Source organism: Prunus mume, linkage group LG8 (assembly GCF_029339155.1).
Source record: "Prunus mume cultivar Tortuosa linkage group LG8, ASM2933915v1, whole genome shotgun sequence".
NCBI classification, from domain to species: Eukaryota; Viridiplantae; Streptophyta; class Magnoliopsida; order Rosales; family Rosaceae; genus Prunus; species Prunus mume.
In genome coordinates, this window is record NC_142705.1 from 1,409,582 (window position 1) to 1,436,012 (window position 26,431).

At 39.2% G+C, this 26,431-nt stretch overlaps 5 protein-coding genes, 1 non-coding gene and 1 pseudogene across 11 annotated transcripts; 3 read left to right on the plus strand and 4 right to left on the minus strand.

Annotated features, from left to right (window-relative positions):
• Positions 1-554: 554 nt before the first annotated feature.
• On the minus strand, positions 555-4,245 carry LOC103341292 (Translation initiation factor 3 protein). Of its 2 annotated transcripts, XM_008244797.3 has the most exons (10): positions 3,901-4,245; positions 3,765-3,804; positions 3,549-3,608; positions 3,370-3,422; positions 2,936-2,991; positions 2,799-2,832; positions 1,959-2,031; positions 1,773-1,865; positions 1,363-1,549; positions 555-1,031 (listed from the first exon to the last, which is right to left on the minus strand). In XM_008244797.3, exons 1-9 carry the CDS (start codon positions 4,182-4,184, stop codon positions 1,397-1,399), a joined length of 846 nt encoding a protein of 281 aa, XP_008243019.1. In that variant the 5' UTR covers positions 4,185-4,245; the 3' UTR covers positions 555-1,031; positions 1,363-1,396. The 2 variants fall into 2 exon arrangements, with proteins under 2 accessions (XP_008243019.1, XP_008243018.1); XM_008244796.2 differs by lacking the exon at positions 555-1,031 and having other exon boundaries at positions 1,221-1,549.
• A 491-nt stretch (positions 4,246-4,736) lies between these two features.
• Positions 4,737-6,791, minus strand: LOC103341291 (heat shock 70 kDa protein-like; annotated as a pseudogene).
• Positions 6,792-8,738: 1,947 nt separating this feature from the next.
• On the plus strand, positions 8,739-14,118 carry LOC103341290 (eukaryotic translation initiation factor). The gene is made up of 9 exons (XM_008244795.3): positions 8,739-9,284; positions 10,181-10,252; positions 10,421-10,516; positions 10,756-10,965; positions 11,166-11,263; positions 11,573-11,660; positions 11,764-12,114; positions 12,205-12,447; positions 12,574-14,118. Exons 1-9 carry the CDS (start codon positions 9,090-9,092, stop codon positions 13,630-13,632), a joined length of 2,412 nt encoding a protein of 803 aa, XP_008243017.2. The 5' UTR covers positions 8,739-9,089; the 3' UTR covers positions 13,633-14,118.
• LOC148914478 (small nucleolar RNA snoR103) lies at positions 9,637-9,741 on the plus strand. The gene has a single exon (XR_016123019.1). It is a non-coding gene; the product is annotated as a small nucleolar RNA snoR103 (small nucleolar RNA).
• A 737-nt stretch (positions 14,119-14,855) lies between the features above and the next one.
• Positions 14,856-19,147, plus strand: MPS1 (multipolar spindle 1). Of its 3 annotated transcripts, XM_089042383.1 has the most exons (12): positions 14,856-15,089; positions 15,185-15,242; positions 15,368-15,517; positions 15,631-15,687; positions 15,807-15,886; positions 15,991-16,045; positions 16,488-16,601; positions 16,841-17,033; positions 17,701-17,771; positions 18,105-18,209; positions 18,557-18,622; positions 18,947-19,088. In XM_089042383.1, the coding sequence occupies exons 1-11, from the start codon at positions 14,919-14,921 to the stop codon at positions 18,613-18,615; spliced, it is 1,113 nt and encodes a 370-aa protein (XP_088898509.1). In that variant the 5' UTR covers positions 14,856-14,918; the 3' UTR covers positions 18,616-18,622; positions 18,947-19,088. The 3 variants fall into 3 exon arrangements, with proteins under 3 accessions (XP_088898509.1, XP_088898508.1, XP_088898510.1); XM_089042384.1 differs by lacking the exon at positions 18,557-18,622 and having other exon boundaries at positions 14,861-15,089; positions 18,947-19,147; XM_089042382.1 differs by lacking the exons at positions 18,557-18,622; positions 18,947-19,088 and having other exon boundaries at positions 14,860-15,089; positions 18,105-18,453.
• Positions 19,148-21,977: 2,830 nt separating this feature from the next.
• Positions 21,978-23,730, minus strand: SKIP1 (SKP1 interacting partner 1). Its single transcript, XM_008244792.3, has 2 exons — positions 23,316-23,730; positions 21,978-22,779 (listed from the first exon to the last, which is right to left on the minus strand). The coding sequence occupies exon 2, from the start codon at positions 22,719-22,721 to the stop codon at positions 22,206-22,208; it is 516 nt and encodes a 171-aa protein (XP_008243014.2). The 5' UTR covers positions 22,722-22,779; positions 23,316-23,730; the 3' UTR covers positions 21,978-22,205.
• A 549-nt stretch (positions 23,731-24,279) lies between these two features.
• Positions 24,280-26,150, minus strand: LOC103341285 (PMP3 family protein At4g30660-like). Of its 3 annotated transcripts, none has more exons than XM_089042390.1 (3): positions 25,991-26,150; positions 25,715-25,871; positions 24,280-24,554 (listed from the first exon to the last, which is right to left on the minus strand). In XM_089042390.1, the coding sequence occupies exons 1-3, from the start codon at positions 26,078-26,080 to the stop codon at positions 24,520-24,522; spliced, it is 282 nt and encodes a 93-aa protein (XP_088898516.1). In that variant the 5' UTR covers positions 26,081-26,150; the 3' UTR covers positions 24,280-24,519. The 3 variants fall into 3 exon arrangements, with proteins under 3 accessions (XP_088898516.1, XP_008243012.2, XP_008243011.2); XM_008244790.3 differs by having other exon boundaries at positions 24,280-24,559; XM_008244789.3 differs by lacking the exon at positions 24,280-24,554 and having other exon boundaries at positions 25,587-25,871.
• Between the last annotated feature and the right edge of the window lie 281 nt (positions 26,151-26,431).

Here is a 26,431-nt window from a genome sequence, read left to right on the forward strand (position 1 = left end):
CTACGAATTATGTAACAGGGAAGGTAATTAATTGGGCAATTAGGACATTTTTCCTACTGTTCCACTCCCACTTTGAAGATTATTCTGTTTGAGATTCACAGTAGAACTCCAAAGTTCCTTTTTCTTTTTCTTTTTTCCGATCTGCAATTTTCTGGTCCAAAAAATCTTTTATTCCGTTTGAGCTCATAACTTGTTTATCATTGGTGGGTGGGATAGCGGGGATGGTTGATGATGTATTACAAGAAATCATTGGCATTTGGATCAGTCGCTTTTGTTGACTTCTTTCATAGACCGTGACATTGTAAATTTACACCCGAACAGAAATAAAGGGAATTTGGTTACGTTGTCATCAATTTATTCATAAATCCAAGTAAGAATCGATATTCAGGTTGGACATTACAGCATAACATGTTTCACAAGACCACATTTCCTCTTAAGAAAATACAGTTAAGTTTGTTGTTGATTGATATACTTTGGTCACAGTGGGCCCATATCTGATAAGAAACACGATTCCCCCCAACAGAAAAATACTTAAACTAGTGCAAAAACATTGCTTTAAAAAAATTTAGTGGTTACCCAGTTATATATAAGAAAAATATGCAAACGAGAAGACTTGAGTTCTAAGAACTTAGAAGCTAAGCCAAGTTCAAATCGTTAGGTAGGTGAGTTGAAGCCTCCCCATCTGGGCACACACAGAGAGTCAGAGATTAGCAAAACACCCCAACTTCTATATAATTAACCAGCAACCTATTACAGCTCACTAGCACATGCTCTGGACGCTTCGCTTCACTGGCGTCGAATTAACATCATGCCAGTCTCTCCTACTTTCCATATGCAAAAGAACGGTGGATAATAATAATAAGCTTTTGAATAACAATATGCATAACCAGGTTTGATCACTTAATCTGCTTCAACAGCAATCATCCAGCACCTGGCCAAATAAGCAATCAAGACTATTTGATGATGCAATCGCACATACTTCCCCCTGGCCATATTCCTCGTCTTCGAAAGCACGTGTCCCGAGAGAACAACTAGAAATAAGAGAATATATCTCAAACACAATCACTAAATTGTTTGATCAGACTGCCTACAAGACTAATTGTTGCAATGGAACTGTTAAATGTTCATCTAGTCTGGACCAGAAATGTTTGCTTCATATGAAAGCTTTACATTTTTGTTATTTTTTATTTTGAAGATAACAGTCTACAAAATTCTGCAAGTTTGTTAATTGAAAAGACAGTCTTGATATCAAAAATCTATTATACATGTTCTTCTCGTACAACACTATTACACTACTACTATACACAACCTCAGAGATTCCCAACCTAGTTGACAAACAAAATGAAAATCCAAATGATTTACCTATATGTAAAACCTGCTTCAAACTCAAGTCCGCTCAGACACCAGCTGATATTTCATTCACTGCAGGTGCAGAGTTTTCTTTCTTCTTTGGCGGTGGTTCTTGAGCTTTCTGTAGAATAGCCTTGTTGGGAACTAAAACTATAAACATGTTCTTGTCGCTGAAGCTTTTGGCTTCCTCTGTTGCCAGCTGCAACCCATGGAAACAACCAAACAATTGTAGATTAAAAAAAACCTGAACAGCTGACTTACTCCTAATGAAAATAACCATAACTTAAAAGAGCTCTAGATTGTAAACTCCTTCCACCCCCCTCCAAAAAAAAGACCAATCTGAAGCACTTCAGGCATTTGAAAAACAAGCACTTAGTATTTACCATCTGTTTATGATTCTAAACACAAAAATGCATCATTACCTCCCCAACATCATTCTGGAAGCGTTTGATAAGTGCAATAGCAATATTTCGGAAATCATTTTCACGGCCTTTCAAGTGGACAATAACCTTGACCTACAAAAATTCAATACATAAGACCATAAGAACAATACAGGGAGTTTTAATATAGGAAGGAAAATCCTGACATTATTGAGAAATCTAAGCAACCTTATCACCATCTTTCAAAAACTTCTGGGCAGCTCTCAAACGCACAGAGTAATCATGTTGGTCAATGTTGTAACTGTACAGACAATAATAATTATCAAAAAATTTATACATACAAATAAAGTACAGAATCTAGTTCAAATTAGGAATCAAGGCCCTTTATTAAATAATAAAATTTAGAACATATAAGTAAATGCCATATGCATAAACATCTGAAAACCTAATTTATGTTACTGGTTTTACCACTCGCATATTCTAATTAATATGAACAGTCAACACCATCGCAACCAGAGCCAGTCACATGACAAAAGTACCAAGTCAGATATTGACAGCTAATGATTCACTCAATTGCTTAATGTCAGCAAAAATTTGAGAAAACTAACACTTAAAAAACATTATTCATAAAGCACCATGGACAGATGACCCACAGTAGCTGCCAACGAGGCCTTGTTCGGTTGAGTTGACTATTTGCTGGAAACAATCCAGCCAAGTTCCATTTAAGATCCTCTCATGATAGCACAGATAAAGTTTTTTTGTGTGCTTAGTTTGATGTTTTTGAAAATTAACCATGAGAGAGTTCGACTTTTGCTTCATACTTCAAAGTAACATACTCTCATTTTCTTTGGTGGAAGCCATATTAACACTACAAGCCTATCAAAGAAAAATATTGTTTCATAATATAAAAGTTATATATGCAACTATCTATGTAATTCAACCTTCTTTTTTTTCAATATCTATTTAATCAGCCATTAATGAACTTACACGTCAAACAAACATGTTATTATTCTGAGATTTGAAATAAGACTGAATGCAAAAAACCATATATATGATTCAGTGCTTTACCCCATTTTGAGCTCCTTCAAATCCATGCGGCTTGCTAACATATAAGACAAGACTCCAGTCAGTGTCTTTCTCAAATCGGAGGATTATGCATCAAATAGAAAGAAAAAGGAAACAGTCTCAAGACACTGAACACTCACCTGCACTTTTCTTCTGCTGGCCTCTTTTCTTCTTCTGTTGTTCATACCTATATTTACTGACAAAAAGAAAAGGTATAGATAATTAAGTCTACCCGTTCTCTGATTGAAAAGAAAAGAACATATATTTAGGGCAATTGGTTCCCTGTAAACACATCTGTAAATTTGCTAACAGTATTTATAGGAAAAAACTGAGAACCCAATTTTGCATTTCCACTCAACAAACTGGTCAATGTGCTAACACAGTTTATCAGTAATGCATCAGTAGTTACACCTCTTGCTATCTATGTTCAATTACGTCATTATAATAACATAAAACTGTAAGAGGATCGATTTGAATAAGCACATTTTGAGCATTTATCACAAATAAGAACAGGAAACAGTCGAAATGAAGAGAATTATGGACTTGTTCTAAAATCATATGAAAGCTATCATACTTGTAATCCATTATCCTGAGAACTGGAGGATCTGCTTCTGGAGATAATATTACCTGCAACAATGCAGAAGAGATTAGTCTTCAAAACCATGTTATAAAAGCATCATTTCTGACTCAAATAAGAAGCTCAAATAATAAATCACAAAAAGGAAAAACAAAAATTAGTGGCAAAATGTATACCAAATCAAGATCAGCATCGTCAGCCAGTCGAATAGCCTCCCTTTTAGAGACCACTCCAACCTACGCAGAACAACAATAAACAACTTCAAGACTTTGATAATGCTTTTTATATTCCCCCCCTTCCTCCAATTCACCAGCAACTAAACTGAGCAGTTTAACATAAATTAAATAAAAATTAAGACAAAATAAATAGCAGAAGAAAAAGAAAATGCAAACCATGTTCTGCTTCGCATCAATTAGCCTCACGGTATCTGACCTATTTCAAAACAAACCACCAACTCAAAAATTCAATTTCGATTGACGAAAATTGATCACATGCATAAATTATTGATAAACTAATAAATTGATTAACCTGATAGAGGAGATATCAAGGGCCTCGTCCTCATCGGAGTCGCTTTTCCGTGAGCGCCTGGGATCATTGCCGGGAAAACGCGGCCCACCGCCGAAACGGGCGGTTATTGGGCTGCTGACGGTTGAGGAGAGACAGCTAAAACAGCTGGAGGAGTTATTAAAACGAAGGCCGAAGAGTTTGGACTCCACGGAGGAGAGTGAGAGTGAGAATGGAGACGGCGTCGTTTTATATGTGGTTCGGGATAGCATAGCTTTGGATGCGCAGCTGGTGGTGATCCCAGCCATGGCTCAAAACACTCAACAACAGCCAGCTACTGCTTTCAGCAAATTCCTTCTCCTCCTTATCCATAATTTTTAGGATGTTGAATTGGATGAAGAAGAATGCGAGTTGACTGGACTGCGATGGGCTTCGTTCCTTATTGGGCCATAGCTTGTCTAGGCCCATTTCAATAAGGCCCGGCTCAAGATTTTGACCTGCCATCCATTTAAACTTTTGGAGCCATTCAATTAGTTTGATTTTAAATTTCACTGAAGTCTGAAGGTAAGCCAGCATCAAGTGCGGCACAGTTTCTTTTTCGTTCTTTTGTGAATTGATTTTGGTGAATTGCCAACCAATTTGCCAGAGACATTTTGGAAGCTTTTTTTCTTTGGGTTCCCAGGATGAACTAAACTACCGGCTGCTGAATCGATGGTTGCACAAACATGAAACTTCTCCATTGTTGTTATCATTTTTTGATAAGACAAGTCTCACTATGAACCAAAAAAGTACTTAGGGATTGGTTGCTGACTCTCTATTACATATATAAACATACACTACTTAGGGATTTTTTTTATAAAAAAAAACTCAAAAAACACATGTTTACAAGCTTAACCAAAAACAGAACAACAAAAACTTTTAAGACCCCACAAACGAAAACAGAGCTCCACTAGAAGCAACTTAATCAACTTCTTCAATCTTAGGGCCAGGTCCAGTCGCAGAGCCAGTAGAAGCACCACCAGACATGTCATCATCCCCCATAGGCGGCATGCCTCCAGCACCACCACCACCCTGGTACATCTTAGCAATTATTGGATTGCATAACCCCTCCAACTCATCAACCTTAGCCCGCTGGTTCCCCTCCATCCAATTAATGGCATCCTCCACTGCCTTCTCGATCTTATCCTTGTCCGCAGGGTCCAATTTCCCTGCAAACTTGTCGTCCTTCACCGTGCTCCTCATGTTATATGCGTAGTTTTCCAACGCATTCTTGGCGTCCACTTTCTTCTTCACCTCCTCGTCCTCTGCCTTGTACTTCTCTGCATCTTGCACCATCTTCTCTATTTCTTCCTTGCTCAGCCTTCCTTTATCGTTGGTGATGGTGATCTTGTTCTTCACTCCAGCAGTCTTGTCCTCAGCAAACACATTCAAAATGCCATTCGCATCAATGTCAAAGCACACATTGATTTGGGGCACGCTTCTAGGAGCAGGAGGAATCCCAGTGAGCTCAAACTTTCCTAATAAATTGTTGTCCTTGGTTCGGGCGCGCTCTCCTTCGTAGACTTGGATCAAAACCCTGGCTGATTATTGGAGTAAATAGAGAAAATCTGCTCCTTCTTGGTTGGAATTGTTGTGTTCCTCGAGATGAGAGTAGTCATAACACCACCAGCTGTCTCATGCCCCAAGACTGAGAGGCGTGACATCGAGCAACAACAGGTCCTGCACTTTCTCATCTCCTTCGCCGCTCAAGATCGCAACTTGAACCGCGGCACCATAGGCAACCGCTTCGTCCGGGTTTATGCTCTTGCACAGCTCTTTCCCATTGAAAAAATCCTGCAAAAGTTGCTGAACCTTGGGAATTCTAGTCGACCCACCAACCAGAACCACATCGTGAACCTGACTCTTGTTGATCTTAGCATCCCTCAGACACTTTTCAACCGACTCCATACACTTCCTGAACAAATCCATATTCAACTCCTCGAACCTGGCCCTTGTAATCGTCGCGAAATCAATCCTTCGTACAAAGAATCAATCTCAATTGTGGTCTGAGAGGTCGAAGACAGGGTCCTCTTAGCCCTCTCACACGCCGTCCTCAACCTCCTCAAAGCTCTGGCATTTCCACTGATATCCTTCTTATGCTTCCTCCTGAACTTGGCCACAAAGTGATTTACCATTCTATTATCAAAATCTTCACCACCAAGATGAGTATCGCTGGCGGTGGCCTTCACCTCAAATATCCCCTATTCAATAGTCAAAAACGAGATATCAAAAGTGCCTCCGCCGAGATCGAAAATAAGGACGTTCTGCTCACCTTTTCTCGAGGCCTTCTTGTCCAGCCCATAGGCTATAGCGCCCGTGGTGAGCTCGTTGATAATTCGCATGACGTTGAGCCCAGAAATAGCGCTGGCGTCCTTGGTAGCCTGTCTCTGGGAGTCGTTGAAATAAGCAGGGACAGTCACCACAGCGTTCTTTATGGTCTGACCCAAATAAGCCTCAGCTATCTCCCTCATCTTCGTCAGCACCATGGAAGATATCTCCTCCGCATAGAAGGTCTTTTCTTCGCCTTTGTACCTGACGACGATCATGGGTTTGTCGCCGGGACCAGGGATGACCTTGAAAGGCCAGAGCTTCATGTCGCTTTGGACTGATGGGTCGGAGAATCGCCGACCAATGAGACGCTTGGCGTCGAAGACGGTGTTCTGTGGATTCATGGCCACTTGGTTTTTGGCTGCATCGCCGATGAGCCGCTCGGTGTCTGTGAAGGCCACGTAGGAGGGAGTGGTGCGGTTGCCCTAGTCGTTGGCGATGATCTCAACGCGGTCGTTTTGCCACACACTGACGCAGCTATAGGTTGTGCCAAGGTCGATGCCTATGGCCTTGCCTTCAGTCTCGGCTGCCATTGAACTGTGCTTGACGCTCAAAATTCACACAGAATTTTAAGAAATTTTAGCAAAAATGGTTTTGAAAGCTCGGAAAATCTTAAGGCTTTGTGATGTCAAAATGTGAGATAGGTTGGGTACAGGTACTCCAAATTTATAGTAATGTAAGAGATAATTCGAGAAAAGTGACGGACAGACGGTGAGAAATATATAAGAGGTTTGAGGTTGTGCCAGATAGTTCTGGATCGTTTGAGTTGGGTTCTAGACGCGGGAAGGGAAGGAAAGATTGGGATGTGAAGCTGGGCCTCAATTATCTGAAAATTACTTCCGTACCATCGTCCTGTTGGATGAAATTAAACCTGCGTGGATGGTATGTTTGGAAAGGGAAGGAACTTTTTGGTCGTGACATCAGAACGGTGGGTTCCTTCGAGAATCTGTGGGGCCTGAATTGGGGCATCGACGTGGGCAAAACCAAGGGTAGACTGGTGATGAGGTGGCAGATTGATGGTGTGTCTGATTACATGTGGACTGGTATAGTCTAAGTTGGTTCTACACAAAGGATGCCAATTTTCTCGGCAGTAAAAGTCTTTGGTTACATACAAAGGATTGAAAAAGGGTATGGAGGGGTTCGGGAAGAGCGGATGATATTTTAATCCCCAACCTTAATTCGTTTCATTTAGAATATATATAAAATTTATTTGTTTATATAAATATGTTATTAAGATGTGTGATTGTGGTGCTAAATCATCATGTTTTGGAAATGTAGTGTTTAGATTTTTAGTTAATACAAATTAAATTGATATATATCATATGTTGTGCTCATAGTGCTTTGTTCTCATTCTACAAAGTAATTTGTATTCATTTTTTTTCATAATGAGGTACCGGTCCATTAATTTTAGAGACCCTAGGCAGAAATCAAAATTGAGGCCTTTTATGTTCAATATTTACCTTAGTTTTAGCAAAACTTTAAATAAATAAAAATGGTTAGTTTATGTCAAAGAGGCCCAGTATATAAAAAGTAAAGAAATAAAATCAAAAAAGCATCAGGTACACACATAAAAGGTATTTTTTGCTACTATATCTCTTAGGCTAAAATGTGTTATAGGAGGCTCCATTTTTTGTGGTTCATATGCTGCATAACTGTGCTTCGAGCCTAAAAGGAAGGATGAAGAATTTTCAATTTGAATATTACGGATATAAAGACAAGGATAAGGAAAAACTACTTAACTAAGATACTTAACATAGAATTAAAAATAACATACCCACCCTCGATTCAACCATTGCTAATAATTCTAAGAGAAAAAAATCCCATGCAAGAACGTAATCAATTTTTGAGCTCTTATAATTCCGGCTCCGAGGGTTGACCATGAGCCATATGATATCAACAAAAGTCGTGGTTTGGCAAATTAACTCAAATTTGTAAGATTTTGCCTTTTGTAGTTGTCGGGCCTGTCTGTGTTTGGGCTCGTCTGTGGTTTGTTGTACTGGGCTCATTTGATCTTGTGGGTATGAGCCAGCCCTTTATGTATTTTCATAGAAATTTTGACAAAATTACAAATTTAGACAGAAAGTGCGTTGAAAGGGTGATTATATTTTTACAAAAAAGGTTTTTTTGTTCTCAGTCAAGTTCTTGGTTTTTATGTCCTACCTGAAATTCAATACTTGAAAATAAAGATAAAACCACCACCATGGTTGGTTTTTGTATTTTGTATGAGATTTGTTAAGTAATTTGTTTTTATTTAATTTTTGTGAATTATGCGTAATGTTGGTGGTTATACAAAAATAAGCAAAGTAATCTAAAAACGGAAATATAGTTTGGACAGAAGTCAAAGTAAGGCAAAGGGCACATACGTCAAATTCAAAAGGTTAGAAAAGTGTACACAAGACAACTCATCTCCTACCGACGACACGACAAGTGGACAACAACGTAATCACACTCACCCGACATACCAAAAAAAAAAAAAAACTAAAACCGAAAATCATGAGGGAAAAGAAAAAGAAAAGAAAAAAAGGAAATCCAATTCCAACGCGGACACACTCTCTCTCACTTCACCAAGGAAAGGAAGGGTTTTTAGCCTCTCCACCGCCCCACGGACCCCTCTCTCTTTCTCTCTTCTGAGCTTCCCCTCTTTTCTCTCTCTTTCCCTTAGAAGAGAGAAAAACCGAACCAGACTCGGAATCGGAATCACCTTATATCTATAAATCCAATTCAATAGGATTCAGTTGTCTTGTTTCGCTGAGTCTATCGTTGTTGTTCTGCTCTCTCTCTCTCTCTCTCTCTCTTTGTTCTTTGATCGGACGGCGGAGATTCTTTCAGGAGATTAAGATCGAGGTATGCAGCAGGGTGATCAGACGGTGTTGAGCTTGAGACCTGGTGGCGGTCGTGGTAGGCTCCTTGGTCCTCGCTTCGACTCCTCCGCTTCTTCTGGCCCATCTTCCTCGTCGTCTTCTTTAGCTTTCGGCTCCCTTTCTTCTGATCTCCCTCTCTTGCGTCCCCATGGTGGTGCTTCCTCTAATTTCTCAATCAAGGTATACCTATCAAATCTCACGTCTTTCTTTGGATCTGGGTCTCCTTTTCCCGCCCCTATTTGTATTATGTATGCATCTATCTAGATATGTGATTTGTTGTTGCTTTGTTATTTGGATTGAATTATGTGCTAACAAGGATAGGTTCTCTGACATAATTAGTCCTTTAATGCTTTAATACGTGGTTTCGATGTTTCCCTACCAATTTTGAATGTTATTCGAACAAACTGTTAATGTTTATTGCACCACCCACCTGAAAAACCACTGTTAAGTTGATGGAAACCTTTGTTTATATAAAAAGAAGAGGTAGTGTTTAAATATTGTCAGTGTCCTAATTCTTGTTGGGGCGCTTAGTATGTGTACGGTGTACCTACTGTAAATATGGACAAACAGCTATATGTAGGCTCTAGGTGGGCGAGCAGCGAGTCTTAGATTGCCCATAAAGGACCTACAGACATCGGATTCATTGGGGTTCACAGTCAAATGAGCCATTCATCCATGGTGCATCATTGGGAGTTGGCTATTTTACAAGAGGGATCTTATGTTTGTATGCACTAAAGGCTGAAGTTCATTGAGGAGGGGCCTGGGATTATTTATAAATTCATCGTGGTAGTACATTTATATTTTTGGGTCACACACACGGTATTAGTAGTTGTGTTGCCATCGTTAGTTTGTTTCACCCATGCCAAATGTCCTACGAAGTTCCAAATTGCCAAAAAAAAAATTTCCCTTCTGATCGTGTGTGTTTGGGGAGATGATATCTATTTAATTACGATTATTATCTTCACGTTTGAAATTATTTAGTTGAAGGAGATTTATAATCTCTTAAGCTGTGGTTCCTATTTTGCATTCTTGCCCCATTGAATGTGGTCAAACTCTCTAAACTCTTTCCATGACAGGCTGGGGACTCACGGTTTGAGGGTTGTGAGCGTGTGAAGTACACCAGAGACCAGATCTTACAGCTTAGAGAGGTATTCCATTTTTTAAAGCACTTGATTTTGAAAAGTAGTAGTATTTTTTATTTATATGAATCGTCAGAAGATTGTATGATTCTTTAACTTTTTTGTTTAAACTAAAAAAGATTATATATTCTCAAATGAACTTTAATGACCTTTGGATTGTTTCTCTCTTCTTTATAGGCTGTTGAGGTCCCTGATGAAATTCTGAAAGTAAAACAAGAAATTGAAGCTGAATTTCTTGGTGAAGATCAGAGTTGGGGTCGTGCAGAAACCAATGTGAGCATTTGTCCAACTAATAACTTGTATTTCAATGCTTTAAGTGCTCAAGTTGATGGAGGGGTTCAAAATCATCAATTTCAAATATCTTTTGTTTCATTGCAATTCATCATGTTTGTTCTTATTGCTGATTATAATGATTAGTGATGTAGCCTTACAGAACTAATTGATCTTCATATTATATTATGATATTCATTGTGCGCTTTGTATAAGACTTTTTTTTTTTTCTCCTCCTTCAGCTGCCAACTCCACCTCAATCTCAAGGTCGTTATTCTGAGCCCGACAGTCGGGATTGGCGTGGCCGCTCTGCTCCTGTTCCTGCTTCTGGAGAGGAACGATCTTGGGAGACTCTTCGGGAGAATAAAGAGTCTGGTAATCGGTTTGATTACAGACAACAAGAAGCAAATCAACCTCAATTTGCAAGGACACATAACTCTTCCAACCAAGGGGTAAGGTTTTATGGTTTCAAATATGGTCAGTGTAATTATACATGTATTTTGGCATGATTTTATTGTTACTTTATTAATCATGTGATAAATTGTGCATTTAACATCTGTCTCAGTTTTGCATGTGTACCTACTGTACTTGCATACAAGGACATTGTCGACTGTGCTTCATTTCTGATGGCACTGTTTTCTCATTATTTCAGGGAGGGCCTGCTCCTGCTCTAACCAAAGCTGAGGTGCCATGGTCAGCTAGAAGGGGTACCCTATCTGATAAGGACCGTGTGTTGAAGACTGTGAAGGGGTAATATATCATGATAGTTCATCATATTGTATTATATCTTCATTATTTGCTTGCTCCCTGGATAACCTTGAGCCTTGAAAGCCTTTTTGTTATCTGTTTGATTGTGAGATTAAAACATGCAACTTGGAAAATGATAATGGATGCTGAAATATGGAAATACTATTCTCTGTCTCATTATCTCCCAATAAAGACTGTCTAGGGGTCCTTTGCTTCCCAAGTTGCCATGGTTTGGTTATCTTTTTTCCTGTATACTGAGTTGTCCTCAGAACATTGTGTTTAATCTCACTTGCTTTATGTTTATATATGTAGGATACTGAACAAGCTGACCCCAGAGAAGTTTGATCTGCTTAAAGGGCAACTTATTGACTCTGGCATTACTTCAGCTGATATCTTAAAGGTGGAGATTTTGATTTCTTTTTTGATATGCCTTTCTAATGTTCTCTTTAGGTTCTGTTTTGTTACTGCTGTCAACTGTACTCACAGTTTTCTTTGCATTCCAGGGGGTTATTTCACTGATATTTGATAAGGCTGTGCTGGAACCTACATTTTGCCCCATGTATGCTCTTCTGTGCTCTGATCTTAATGAAAAGCTTCCCCGGTTCCCCTCAGATGAACCAGATGGAAAAGAAATCACTTTCAAGCGTGTCCTCTTGAATAACTGCCAGGAGGCTTTTGATGGTGCTGACAAATTGAGGGAAGAAGTGAGGCAGATGACTGCCCCTGAACAAGAGATGGAGCGTAGGGATAAAGAAAGATTGGCCAAGATTCGTACACTGGGAAACATTCGTTTAATTGGAGAGCTTCTGAAGCAGAAGATGGTACCTGAAAAGATTGTACATCACATTGTTGCGGTTCGTCTTGTATTCCCTCTTTTCTAGCCCTTTATTGATGAGCTCCTTTTCTTAAATATGTTATTCATGGCTATTTGTTATGTGAAACAGGAACTTTTAGGAGCTGATAACAGAACTTGTCCTGCTGAGGAAAATGTGGAGGCCATATGTCATTTTTTTAACACTATTGGTAAGCAGCTTGACGAGAGCCCAAAATCACGCCGTATAAATGATTTGTACTTCAGCCGATTGAAGGAACTGACAACGAACCCTCAATTGGCTCCAAGGTTGAGGTTCATGGTTCGTGATGTACTTGATTTGCGGGCCAACAACTGGGTTCCCAGACGTGAAGAGGTAGGCTGTTGTAATATATGTATTTGACTGGCATGCTGAAATACATGCGCATTTGACTCTTGTAATATATGTGAAGAGGTGGCGTTATTTAACTATTAATCATCTTATTTTGAACTTTGGTTACAGGTAAAAGCCAAAACCATTTCTGAAATACATACGGAGGCAGAGAAAAATCTTGGATTGCGTCCGGGTGCTGCTGCAAGCATCAGAAGTGGTCGTAACAACGTTACTGGTGCTCAAGGGAATACCAGTCCTGGGGGTTTCCCAAACAACCGAACTGGTTTAGGGGGTATGATGCCTGGAATGCCTGGAATGCCTGGGATGCCAGGAACAAGGAAGATGCCTGGGATGCCTGGAATAGATAATGATGATTGGGAGGTCCCTAGGAATCGATCAATGCCACGAGGTGATGCTGCTGGGCGTGGCCAGTTGCCATTCGTTGGAAAATCAACATCAGCGAACACAAGACTGTTACCTCAGGGTAGTGGTGGCCTTACCAGTAATAGGCCTAGTGCCTTATTGCAGGGTAGTGGTGGTCCTCCTGCTCGTCCATCCAACTATGCTTTTGGTGCAGAGCCTGTAGCTCAAGCGCCTGTGTCTGCTAGACCTGTTGTTGCTCCATCTATATCACCACTTACTGAAAAGCCACAAGCCTCAGCTCCAGCTCCAAAGTTGAAACTGGATGAGCTTAAGAAAAAAACAGTCTCCCTTTTGGAGGAATATTTCAGTGTTGGACTCTTAGATGAAGCATTACTGTGTGTGGAGGAGCTTAGAACTCCAGCGTACCACCCTGAGGTTGTCAAGGAAGCTATCTCCCTTGCACTAGAGAAAAGTCGACCCTGTGTTGAATCACTTGTGAAGCTTCTGGAGTATTTGTTTTCTAAGAAGGTGTTTACAGCTAGTGACATAAGGAGTGGATGTTTATTGTATGCATCTATCCTGAATGATGTTGGCATTGATCTGCCAAAAGCACCGAGTAACTTTGGTGAAGTTATAGGGAAATTAATTTTGGTTGGAGGCTTGGATTTTAAGGTGGTGAAAGAGCTCCTGAAGGAGGTGGATGACGACTACTTCCAGAGAGCTATATTAGAGGCAGGACTGAAGGTTGTTAGTTCTAGTCCGTCTGGGCGAGGCGTGTTGGATTCTCAAGTGTCTGATATTGATGCCTGCCGGAGTCTATTTTAGAAACCCTTGAACAGCTTCGCATGAGCACATGAGTTTCTGTGGGGGTGCGAACTCCATGTGCTTGTGCTTCGCCTCTTTGCAACGCCGTTACCCAGCACCCTCTCTTTTTTGGGTGAGTGATTTGTATTACAATAGATGTGATAAGGTGGAGATGCCAAGGACAGGACAGGTATTTTTTTACTTTTTAATTTGAGTTGTATATTTCCCGAGGTCATAGTAGTGTGTTTATTGAGGAAAGAAATCAAATCATAATGCCATGGATTTTGCTCTGGAGATGTGGATGGCTAATCACGTGCTATATTTAAATTTGCTCAAGGTGGAGAATGTCCCTTCAAAGGATCCAGTTGTTTTGTACTTGACTAGTTTTGTTTCGTCTTTTTTGGTTCTCTTCTTGACTAATTAAATTTAGTTCATTGTTAAACTTGGCCAGCTCATAAATGCCATGTCTTTATATTCCACTATCAAAGGAAATTGATTCCGAGCATATATCGTTTGGATTTCAATGTTAATTTTTATTTTTATTTTCAATTTTTTCGTAGACGTATGTTGTGTAACTGGATCTCATTGAACCTGCTCGCCCAACAATTAAAAAGTTAAATGTCTCAAGTGTCACGGAGAGCTCACATGGTGATTTTTATATATTTTATTTTAGGCCTGACATCTCTAATAGAGCTGATTAAAATAGCATTGCATAGCTCCTTAAAATTGAGGAGTTTAATCGCAAAGGGTTTAAAGAATTTGCCAAGTATCAGAACGACATTGATGGTAAAGAAGGATAAGGAGCCAACTTTTTTCCAATATGTAATTAAATACCCGTCAAATTTAGGAATTAAGAGGGTAGTTGATCAAATTTCAATTTCTTACTTACTCTTTTTTTAAATATAAACGAGAGTCTAAACGACAACACAGATATACAAGTCAACACATGTTTTTAAATATAAACGAGAGTCTAAACAACAACACAGATATACAAGTCAACACACGTTTCACGGGACTAGTCTCTAATAGCGCTTACTTCCTTACTCTAAAGTTCTCTGATTTGACCGTTTCAATTTCTAGTAAGTAAACATGCTGTAAAGATATCCATATACAAAACATAAAGAAGCATGGCCCTATACAATACAAAAGAATATGGGCCTAGTCGATAAATGTTTTGGATTTGAATGTCATTTTATTTAGAAATCCCTCGTAAAACCATTACTTTTCAACAAATGGCTTTAAAATAATATAAATAGAAAGTAAAATAAGAGCGAATTTTCCCGCGAGATTGGGTCGAGTGCGAGAGAATGTCAGGCAGCGAACAAGAGCGAACAACAAAGTCAGGGGCGGAGGAGCAGTCGCTGAGGGTAGCCGTAGCCATTTCTCTTCTTCGATCAAAGCTTCTTCAAAAGCAGCAAAAGCAGCAGCCTCCTCCTCCTCCTGTTGATCAATCCGACGCTCTCCGATGGAAGCGAAAGGTATCTCTCGTCTCTTTCAACGCACACACCTTCCGATTCGATCACAATTTTTGTTAAATTGCTTTCGGAACCTAATTAACTGAGTTGTGCTTCAGGCTAAGGAGCGAAAGCAAGAGCTTTTGAGACTCCGACACGATCTCAACGAAGCTGAAGGTCCTCCTCCTAGCTTACGCCTCTCTCTCTCTCTCTCTCTCTCTCTCTCTCTCATTTTCTTCATGCGTGATTAATACTTAATTTACAGGTTTATGCATAAGCTTGTACTGTCTTTTCGGTTTCAGATGCTTCGCAGTGCGACTTGTTCCCGCAAAGCGCTTCTTGCAAGTGTTATTTCTTTGATAATTTGGGGAAACTAAGCCCTAATAAGCGGCTTCCAGATCCTTCTCAGTGCAGATTCAATGATGTCTTGCGACGCAGATTTCTCAGACACGGTTGGTCCTCATCAACGCATCCTCTTTCTCGTATTCTGATAAACTCTGCATAATGTATGCAGTTCTTTAATTCTAACAACTGCTTTTCTTCAAAAAATAAAATAAAATCGCAGTACGTTTTAAGGAAAGGAGAAGAAGAAGTTGTTCATCCCAGCGACGCCATTTTGCAGGTGAATACATAATTATGATCAACTCGTGTAACTCAAATTATACTCCTATTTGGTTTTTTTTGGAAATTAATTTGCTTTTGTATAATCTGGTTTGATGCATTTAGTAATTTCTAGTGCAGACATAAACAGTGAAGATGAAATGGAGCAGCTTAGGGCCTCAGTCGATTTTCTTGTTGAGCTCTGTGAAACCGGTTCTCCTGTTAGATCCACATCTTACTTTTATTAATTTGCAGTTTAGTTACTTATTGCGGTGTTTATGTAATCATACATTTTCATTTTAACTTCGGTCTATTGGAATTTCAGGTGGAGGAGACCAATGTGGCAAATTGGTCACACCAAGCTGCAGACTTTATTTTAGGTAGCAAAATTTTTATTTCTTCCTTCTGATTATTTGAGTTTAATGGTATCTACATTCTGAGAATTTTCCAAATTAATGCTATCTATAGAGTAGTCTCACTGAAATACTTTTTTTAATGGTTCCATTGTCAAAATAAAAAGATATATCTAGATAATAGGTTGATTATAAACACAGGAAAACAAACTACAAATTAAGTATAAAGGTCGCAAGAATCTTGCTGAAATTTTTGCTTAGATTCTGGAAGATACATTGAGCTTCATTGTGGGTTTGTTTGGCATCACCACATGGAACATCCGTGATTGTGGGTAGTAATTTGGGCAGTGTGGGAATGCCCTGTTATCTCTTAAGTTTCTCTTTGCCTTTTCCAGGTTGCAGTGTTTCCATCACCTGCCACCTTTACTTGTATATATTTTTCTAAATGCATTATGTCTATTTCTTGAAGCTTCAATGAAGAACCTGTTATCAGTGGCAATGAATGTGGAACTCATAGAAGGAATTATCAGCAGCTTAATCACGCGTTTGGTTAGAAGGATGTGTTGCCCCTTGCAAGGAAACGGTAAACTGTTGTTTGTGGTTGGGTTCTGTTAATATTTTCAGCATTATATTCCTGCACATTTTAAAATTTATTCAAATTGTATATTTTTGTCACCCTATGATGGCATTCACCATCAATCGTATCGCATTATGGCTGGCTATAATTTCCTTTTTCAAGGATAATATGATCTTGCATTTACGCTTTTTCTTTGATTGCTAATATATCATGTCTCTAATTATGTTACTAATCATTTGTTCCAGCATCAAAACACTCTGAAACTGATGCTCAGTTTTTCGTTCAGCACTTGATCCGAAAGCTTGGAAGTGAGCCCTACATTGGTCAACGTGCATTATTCTTAGTATCTCAGAGAATCTCTGTTCTTGCAGAGAATTTCCTTTTCGCAGATCCATTTGATGATGCTTTTACAAATATGCATCAATGCATGTTCATGCTGTAAGTATTCTACAAAATACATTCTTGACTGGTCATCTCTCCAATTTTTCCTTTGGTTTTGTAAAAATTGTTATCCACTAGGGCCTGAAACCCAACTTGCTTTTCAGTAACATTTAAACATGAGAACTATTAATTGAATCCAGCATGCTCATATTCCTCAACAATTTGGGTATAAAACCTAGTTCGAGCATCTATAATCCCAATATTTGAATAGAAAGGCATCACAATAGAAAGTTCAGGTTCCTCTTTTGAGTGGCCAAAATCTGTTAGAGATTCATTAGTTCCCAAGACAAGAAGGCATCCTACCCTCTTCACTTCCCTTCCCTTCCATTAAGTCTGCAAAATTGTGGATGGTTACTGAGTCAGTTGCATAATTTTAACCTGCATTATCTTTGTAGTGGATTGTTCTAACTTCTACCAGCCACTATTATTGCCAAGTTATAGAGTGGCTAGGGCCTTATGCCAAAAATTATATTTTCTGACGGTAAACCACATGAAATTTTTATGCGATCTAATTGGCCACACTTCTCCAGAGGGTGTAGGGAACTTGTTTTAATAATCTTGAACTGTGACCACACACCTCTCTTCCCAGTGAAATGAGTTTCTGATATAACTTTCTTGTAATAAGTTTAAATTAGCCTCTCTCATTTGTTTATGCGTATGACAGGATCCAGCTTACAGAGTTTTTGGTATCCGATTACCTATCAGAATGGTCAAAGGATGAAGGTTTTGACACCAGTGAGTTATTCTCTTAATTGCTATGCATTTCACAAGCTTTAAGAATCTTTTTGGTTTTGTTTTTGTTTTTTGGTCTCACGCCAGATTGAATTTGAACAATTCCCAGATCATTCCAAACCAAACAGAATTTCACAAACCCCTGTGAGATAGCATAAGCATGCATATAGCACCCGTTTTTGCACAAAGAAATTTAAGGAAATATAATGCAGCTATGCAGATTACGTTGCAGACATATTGCAAAACATTTTCTTTTACTAGATAGATGGTCTTAGATCAAGCATAGGCATATTGGCTGACCTGAGAAATAATTTTGATGTGGTGGTGATTTTGCAGTGGTCTTCGAAGAGTGGGTAGCATCAATGGTTCACGCACGCAAGGCATTACAAGTTTTGGAAAGCAGAAATGGGGTCTATGTGTTATACATGGAACGAGTCATAGGTGAGTTGGCAAGGCATGTGGGCCTAAATATGTCCCTGCACAACCTCAAACGCGAAATTCTTGATAGCCTGTTTTTCTCCCACTGACTGCCCCAAATTCTTCTTTCTTTCTTATACTCTTGAGTATGAGACTCGCTCTAAAACAAACAAATCATGATTTCCGATTTGACCGAATTTTTGTACGTATCTTTGTTGGGTTTCCAAATCCTTTTTTTTAAAATACAAATACAAACACCGTCTTTGGTTGAGGAGGATCTTATTAGCAAGCAATTCAAAGAAGATAAGAGCGACGTTTAGCTGATATCACAAATGACAATGCTAATTCTTTTCATTTCTTGTCTATAATAGATGCCGTGGACCTATTTGTCACGCATAATTTACTGATGGGTGAAGTGAAGATAATATAGATTACTGGTATGTCGACAGAAATGATTCATTGTCGCTTGTGCGCCTAGTCCTTTTCTTCACTGGGATTCTTTCCTTCCTTGTGGCATGGTCCCATGGCATCTTCCTTTCTTCTCCTATATCAAAACCGCATTCAATTAAAATTCATTTGTTTAATTAATTGTCAAAGATATTCAAAGCTTTCGTCTGAATTACACTGGACACCTTTGCCCACACGAAGAGACCTATTCATGCAGCCCGTTCAACTTTGGCGTCTAATCTATAATATCCCTATGTTATATAGTATTGGTGAAGTAGTAGAACTTATTTAGCATATTGCTTAACGCTTAACAGCAGCAGCAGAAGAGCAGGCCAGGGCAAAGCAAGAAGGCAGACATGTTGAATGAGATGAAACCACGCTGCATACTCGGTCTCTCGCTCCTTCTTCTTCTTCTAATATTCTGTCAATCGCTTCCAAGTTCAGCCCATGGAGATGGAAGTAGAGGTGGTACAACAACTACTAGTACTATTACTAGGGTGGTTGTTGTTGGGGAGCAGCAAATGCAGAAGCAGCAGCAGCAGCCACCACTGCCAGCTGCAAATTACCATGGCAGTACTTTGCTTCACACAACTCGGAAGCTTAAGCTTGGGGTTCACATGAAATTAACCCGTAGCGTTCCAAAGGTTCCTCGTGTCAAAAAATCATCCGCCATTCCAACTCAGATGACACCTTCTCTTCCTGTCGCTTGTTTTCTTTCTTCATTATCCCTCCTTTCTTTTTTTCTGTTATAGGATAGGAGGAGCTGGAAATCATAATACCTGCTAGAAATATCATGTTTGTTTCCAACAACAATCATCATCAATATAAGCTTGAAATATTATGTTTGTTTCAATTGGCAACAAGTTACAAAATTACCATTATTCTTTTCTTTACATGCATGTATCATGTATGTACGAATTGGCTGCCTACTTTAGATTTAGAAAGTTGAATTATGATTCCTAACCCAGTCCCGATAATCAATCTCCTTTTATTAGGGCATGTTTATTAATCAAGAATCAGCGTAACTATGAATCGGTAACCAAGAATTGGAGTCATGCATTCTATTTAAACTGTTTACCAACTGTCATGAATCGGAATGAAAATAGAGTTCATTCGCATTAAAATGTTTACTATCCATCATGAATCGAAATGAAAAACAATTTGATTAAGAAAATGCACTTAAACAAAATATGTTTTTTTTTTCAAAGATTACTACAAATTTTCATATGAAAAAAAAAATTGTAAGGGGTATTTTTGGCATGAAAAACTTGATTCCCTTTCACCCTTCTCCAATCCCACCGCCCCTCTCTGAAATGAAATCACTTTAATATCAGGAATCAAGAATCAAATTTGTTGTGTCCCCATGTTGCTGTTTTATTCCGCAAATGTAAGTGAAGAAAGGTGTTATCCGGAATAACCACAAGGTGTTGTGCGGTTGGCAAACTGCCACCTCCAGCTAGCAAGCTATCTGGTGCCTCAATAGCAGAGGTTCAAAATCTATTGGAAGTACTTTGTGGCCAGAGTCAAGCCGAACCCTGAGCAGAGATTAATCTCACCCTTCAAGAATGGGGACATCTCGTGGTATTTACTATAAATAAATTTAAAAAAAGAAAAAAAGAAGTCATCCGGAATGGGAATGACTCTCCCATGCTACCCATTCCGGTTATGTAAACATGCTCTTAATTCCTTGAACACGAAGATGAGAATCAAATTTCCAGCCCCAACTAGCATATTTTTATCCCTTTGTGAAAGAAAAGGTCATTATCACGTCTCTTTTTCTTAGAATAATACGAATGGTACATACATGGAGTCGGAGCTTAATCCACCATCCATGTATCAAGTATGTCGTTCAAATAGTTATGACCTCTGAGACTGAGACTGAGTCTGATTGTTAAAACCCTTGAGGACAACATGACAATCTCTTCAAACAACACCAATTAGTTTTAACTCATGGATCACCACCGCCGCCCTCCTAATTACTAATTATTAGTTCCGGGTAGTATTTATTTACTGTATATTTAGACCCAGTCGGAGGAATTTCAGAGGTTGCTAGCTTCCTTGGTTTATATAGTATACATACTTTCCTTCCACCCATCGAATCACTTTGACTTTACAGACTTAGAGAAAAGCCAATCCTCTTTTCTTTGAATTGAGGCCTCTCCAACAAATAAGGCATCGCATTTCGAAGTGATTTCTTCATCTTGCTTTCAGAAAGAAAGGGTCTGTTTTATTCATTTAAGAAAGGAGTGCTTGTATGGCTTTACACCTGCATTGTGAATCAATACTTAAATCTCTGGAGAGTGCAAAACAACACATGCATCACGCATATGCCAGTTTTATTTTACTACTGATTAATTAGAATCTGTCTTTATCCACCGGCCACGAAAACCCCATTCAACTTTTTTAATTTTCTTTTCCTTCTCCTTTCTGTTTTTGCTTAGTGCTTCATTCTAAACACAGAGAGTAACAAGTCTATTTAAGTGGCCCTCTTCCTCAGCTCCTAACTGTGGAACTTAGTTACAAATTAGAACCCAATTGAGAGGACATGAGGAGGAGAGACTTACTCATATGCTCCTTTTCCATTCTGTGCCTCCTGGCTCAGTCTACACGTGAAAGCGCTTTCACACCTACAACTGGAGATTCTGGACCTCTCAACCAGCATGATCAACTTAAGGTTAAGGGTAAGCATAAAAATTCTGTCTTCATAGCTCAATTGATACCGTCCCTTTTCCCTAATTAATATCGTTATAAGCTCTGCAGATATACATGAAATGACAACAAGATCAAGTAGAAAAAGCCATGAAAGACCATATGGGAGAATGCATCAAGTTCATCATCTAAGGACTTCCCAGAAAGCAAGGGCAATCTATGGTGGTGCCTCTGACCTTAAGCGCCCCCGTACCAACCATAATGCAGCAAGCTCTATACCCGTTAAATCCACCCTCGCTTTATTCCTCTCGGCACTGGCCATGCTTATATTTTCTTTGTAGTAATTTTAATTGCTTGGGTGATTTCGCAAACATGATTGAGGACTCAATGTGGAAGTTGTGATAAAACTCATTCATGTTAAAGGCCTCTTTCTAAATCCATTGCCCTAACCTGCTTCTATCTGCATCCTAGAACATCACTTATTGAAGAATTATTTCAGAAATTTCTTCCCTTCTTCCCCTGTTGTTCATGCAAAGCAAAGCAAAGAAAGAAGGGAAGAAATTTCTTTCTTCACCAAAGTGCATATCAATACTACCGAAAAACACAGAAACAAAAAAGCGAGTGACAAGACTATGTTAAAAAGGAAGGCAGAAACATGGTTAACATTTCTTCACCTTGTCTGCAAAATTAAAAGTATGATACAAACTACGAAGTGGAAGCATTCGTATTACTAGATGGTTGTTTATACATAAATTCCATAAAATCTGAATTATTAATACATGACAAGATTTTAGATAAGTAGAAGTCAAATAGATACAGAACCTTTTTAAAGAGCTTCACACACCAGCATACAATATGTTTTCCCACAATTTATCAGATCACCATAGACTTGGTCATACATATTTTATTTCCAAGCTTAGCAGTTTAGATTCTGAAAACATCTGTCTGGAATCTCTCGTCATACAGCCTCCAATGGCCATACCTCTCTGTATGGAACACTGACCTGGGGATGTAAAAATTTGGCTTCTTAATCTCCTTCAAATTCTTCAGATTGGATGTTGCATTCTCAATATCGCGACTGGTCAAGTTTACACACCCAAACAAATCCAAGTACTCAAGATTTGGACATCCTACAGATATCAAAGCAAACCCTTTTGCCGATACCTTGGAGAACAGAAGTTCCAGGTGCTCCAAATTGGGCATAGATTTGCCAATTGCAGCAGCTTCTGAATTTCCATCCTGAGGGCAAGTTTTTAAGTACTCATCAGGAACTACCCCAGCGTGCTCGGAAGGATCTAACCAATTCATTAAATTCCTTTTCAAGATTTTGAGGTTTGGGCAATTCCTTCCAATCAACACCAGAGACTCATGAGATATTTCATGGCAATAGCTGATGTCAAGTTCCCGGATCATGGGGCACCGAAAAGCTATGTCAGCCATGGATGAATCAGTTACATTCGGGCAGCACTTGATTGAAAGAACCTCGAGGTTCGGGCACCTAAAAGCACATACCGATTTGGCAATTTAAATTACAACCAACCAGTACCAACCTATGGAAAGTTTAAGATGGCAACACGCCAAACTTCATGAATCAAATTAACAAATAAAAAGTAAGAACCGAAGCTTCAAAATGCAAATTTGGCAAAAACACACTTTTACCGTCCAGTCAGGCTCTAAGTCTTAACTCTAAAACAAAGAAATTTGAAACCAACCGTAGATGCTGAAAACATTTTCAATCAATTTAGGCTAGTCTCATCATAATTCATAATCCAAACCTTCCTGACGAAAAACTCTACATCTAACCTTAAGCACACCATGCACAAATCAAGAGCAGAATTTTAGGCCGAAAACACATAACCAAGAAAGAGGGAAAAAAAAATTTAGCACCCAACGCAACTAATTCCAGGCCACAGACAATCAAAACCCAAAATTGAACAACAATAACCAGCTTTGTCTAATTCAAAATAGATAAATAAATTTCGTCTGGTTATAGAAATGATGATATATATATATTTATATAGGTTGTAAGGGTACCTTTGAGCGACGAAAGAGAGAGAGTGATTAGAGCAGTGGGTGGTATGAATGTGTTCGAAGCGAGCCAGCGCTCCAATCAACGACAGATTGGAGAATAGAATCAACCCTTCTCTCGAACTCCGGGGTCCACCAGCGAGCGGACTCGAAGTGAGGCTGGAGGTCGAAGGCGGAGTTGAGGCAAGGCTCCTTGCACGCCTGCAGCCATGACTTGCAGACCAGCATCGCCCCACGCCAGCGCTGCTCCAGGCTAACCCGACCCAGTATGTTGATCAGGCACTCCTGGGTCAACTCGGCCCAGTCCGATCCGGACTCGGGCACTGTTTCTTCCTTGTTGGTTGTGTCCATTAGTTACTTTTGCCGGTTGGGTGGGTTGGGTTGGGAGAGAAGAATGAATGAGAGAGAGAGAGAGAGCGCGTCATGTGCACGGGCAAGTTATATAAATATGGACTATGGGTATGGGTGTAGATGTCATTTTACGTCGAAGATAGTTCCAAAATTTACCACGTGTCGCTGTTGTGGCTCACTACTACTCTTCTGCCTACGCCTATGCCTATGCCTATTCCTATCCTATCCTATCCCAGGATCCAGGGCGGCTCCTCATCATGAACTCCGCTTGTTTTTTGATCTTTTTAGATGAACACTTTTTTTATGAGCACATGATGATTCCATTCATGTACTAATAATGTAAGAAAAATAGTTTGCGAAGAGAGAGAGAGATTAAAATTATATATAAAAATACCCAAGTGGGTTTGATCTAGTGAAAATTAAACGAGCTAGGCCACACATGTTGGGCGAATGTGATCGAGATTCTCAATGAGGTCCTAAGTTAGATCATTTGCAGGTGTAAAGAACCTCTTACATTTAAAAATTTCTCCTTAAGGAGAGGTTTCTTTTAACCCATACTCGGCTCGAAGAGATAGACCCTACCACCTTTTTTGTAACAAAAAGAAAAAGAAAAAGAATATATATAAAATTGTTCCATTCGATTAGAAAATAATAATTAAAAAAAGGTTTGTATAAACTTCGGTGTATAAAGAAATAATTTGATTTCCTTTCCCTTTGAAGTAAAGCGTGCTTAAATGCATGTATATGCATATTTGCAGCTGCCAAGACAAGAGAAAGAGGAAGAGGAGCACTAGTAACAACTTGAACTTTTTTTTTGGTCTGAAGTAACAACTTGAACTTGATGCATGCAGGCTGCAATTCATCTCCCAACAAAAGGCTGCTGCTTTATGGTCTCTACCCTGGAACAACAAGAGGGACACAGAGAGAGAGAGAGAGAGAGAGAGAGAGGGAAAGGGAGATGTTGAGATGCTCTCATTTGGTTTTTGTCAAAAAAGCAAGCAAAAGAAAAGAAAAAAAGTGCCTCATATCATCACATCATAGTAGTCAAGTCATGAAATTAGTCTCATCAATCAATCAATCAATCAGATAATCTGGTAGACTGTTAGACAGGTAGATAGACTGGTAGACTAGTAGACTGGTAGACGGGTAGATGTTGTCTGGAATTAAATTCAAGGAGTAGGTCAATATATCATATCTATCTGTTGGAGCCTCTCCTTCCTCCTCCTCCTCCTAGAGCTACAATACAAGTGATTTACAAATAGAAACCGACAGAAGGGCTTGATGTTTGTTTTCTATCTAAATTCACAATTCTCCTCCCTTGTGATGGACAGACATTATGCACATCTCTGGGATGGTCTATATATCATCTTCAACCCTAAACACAATTACTTACTTGCTCTCCAAATTGGGATTGGCTTGCTCTTCCCGTTAGCAGCAGCAGCAGCAACAACCAAGCAACTGAGTATAATCTAATGTGTAAGTTTACCCATACCATTACCATACATAAAGAGTTGAACAAGGCAGCTTTCGATTTCGAGCCTAAGATTTGCAGTCATCATGCACTCGTAAGTTGTACTCTCTACTCTACTCTACTCTAGGAGGGTCACATTTGGTGTGTGTCTAATGCCTAAGATTTGGATGGAATTGGATAACTTAATAAATTTCTGTTGAAGGAAGATGGTTGAGATTAACTCATTCCTTTCAACACCCACAAAACAAAATGCTAGGATTATCAGTCTAGCAAACATGCATCTACCTACATAGAAAGTTGAGAAATAATCAATGAATGAATCATGTTGTGTGTTTTTATGTGTGTATCCAACAAATTCAGATTTCTGAGTGACTACTACTCTACTCACAAACAAATCATTCATTCCGTTTTCATTTTATTATTAATCCTATATAAACAAACAAGGCTACAAAATATCAAATCAAAGATCCCTTTTGATAAAAACATAATAATGCGGAAACATGTTGTGCGTGTTGAATTCATAAGACAAAGACATAATAATTATAATAATAATAAAATTAAGGTAAGAGGGAGGGAAAATAACTGAACAACGGAAACAAGTTAGCGGGGGAGGCATAGAGGGGACGGCGGTATTCATCAAAGTACTCGTCGCGATCCACGAACACGATGGCATAGAGAGCGTAGATGATTCCCGGAACGTAACCAAGCAAAGTCAACAGCAAACATATGCAAAACTCAATCTGCAAGCAAACCAAATTCACCATTTCATATCAAATCAAATCAGCCTCTCTGACACTTGCATTATCTTTAATTTATGATGTGCAAGAAGGATAAGATGATGAGGGTTAAAAAGGCTTACAGTGCAGCAACCGTGTCTTAGACAAACCCCTAAGGGAGGGATCAACACGGCGATCAGAATTTCACAGAAGATCTCACAGCGACTCGGCATCTTCCTTCCTTCTATCTTCTTCTTCTTGTTTGCTAAAAACCAAACCAAATCAAACCACACAACACCACAAACAGAGAGAGTCTTCGAGTCTTGAGTTGACTAGCCCGGCCTCTGGGCTCTGGTTCTGCCTTGGCCTATTGGGCCTCAATTTAATTCTACTGGGCCATATTATATATTTTCAGGGCCAAAGCCCATCAAAATTGTTGCTCGATAGTTTGATGCAATGATTAAGGGATAAAGGCCTCATCTAAGACCCTCACGATAGAATGACTCGCTTGCCGCAACACTTTATTATAGGAAAGACTCAAAGATGCGTTTGCCAAGAAAAGGCTGCCGTGAAATAAACAAATA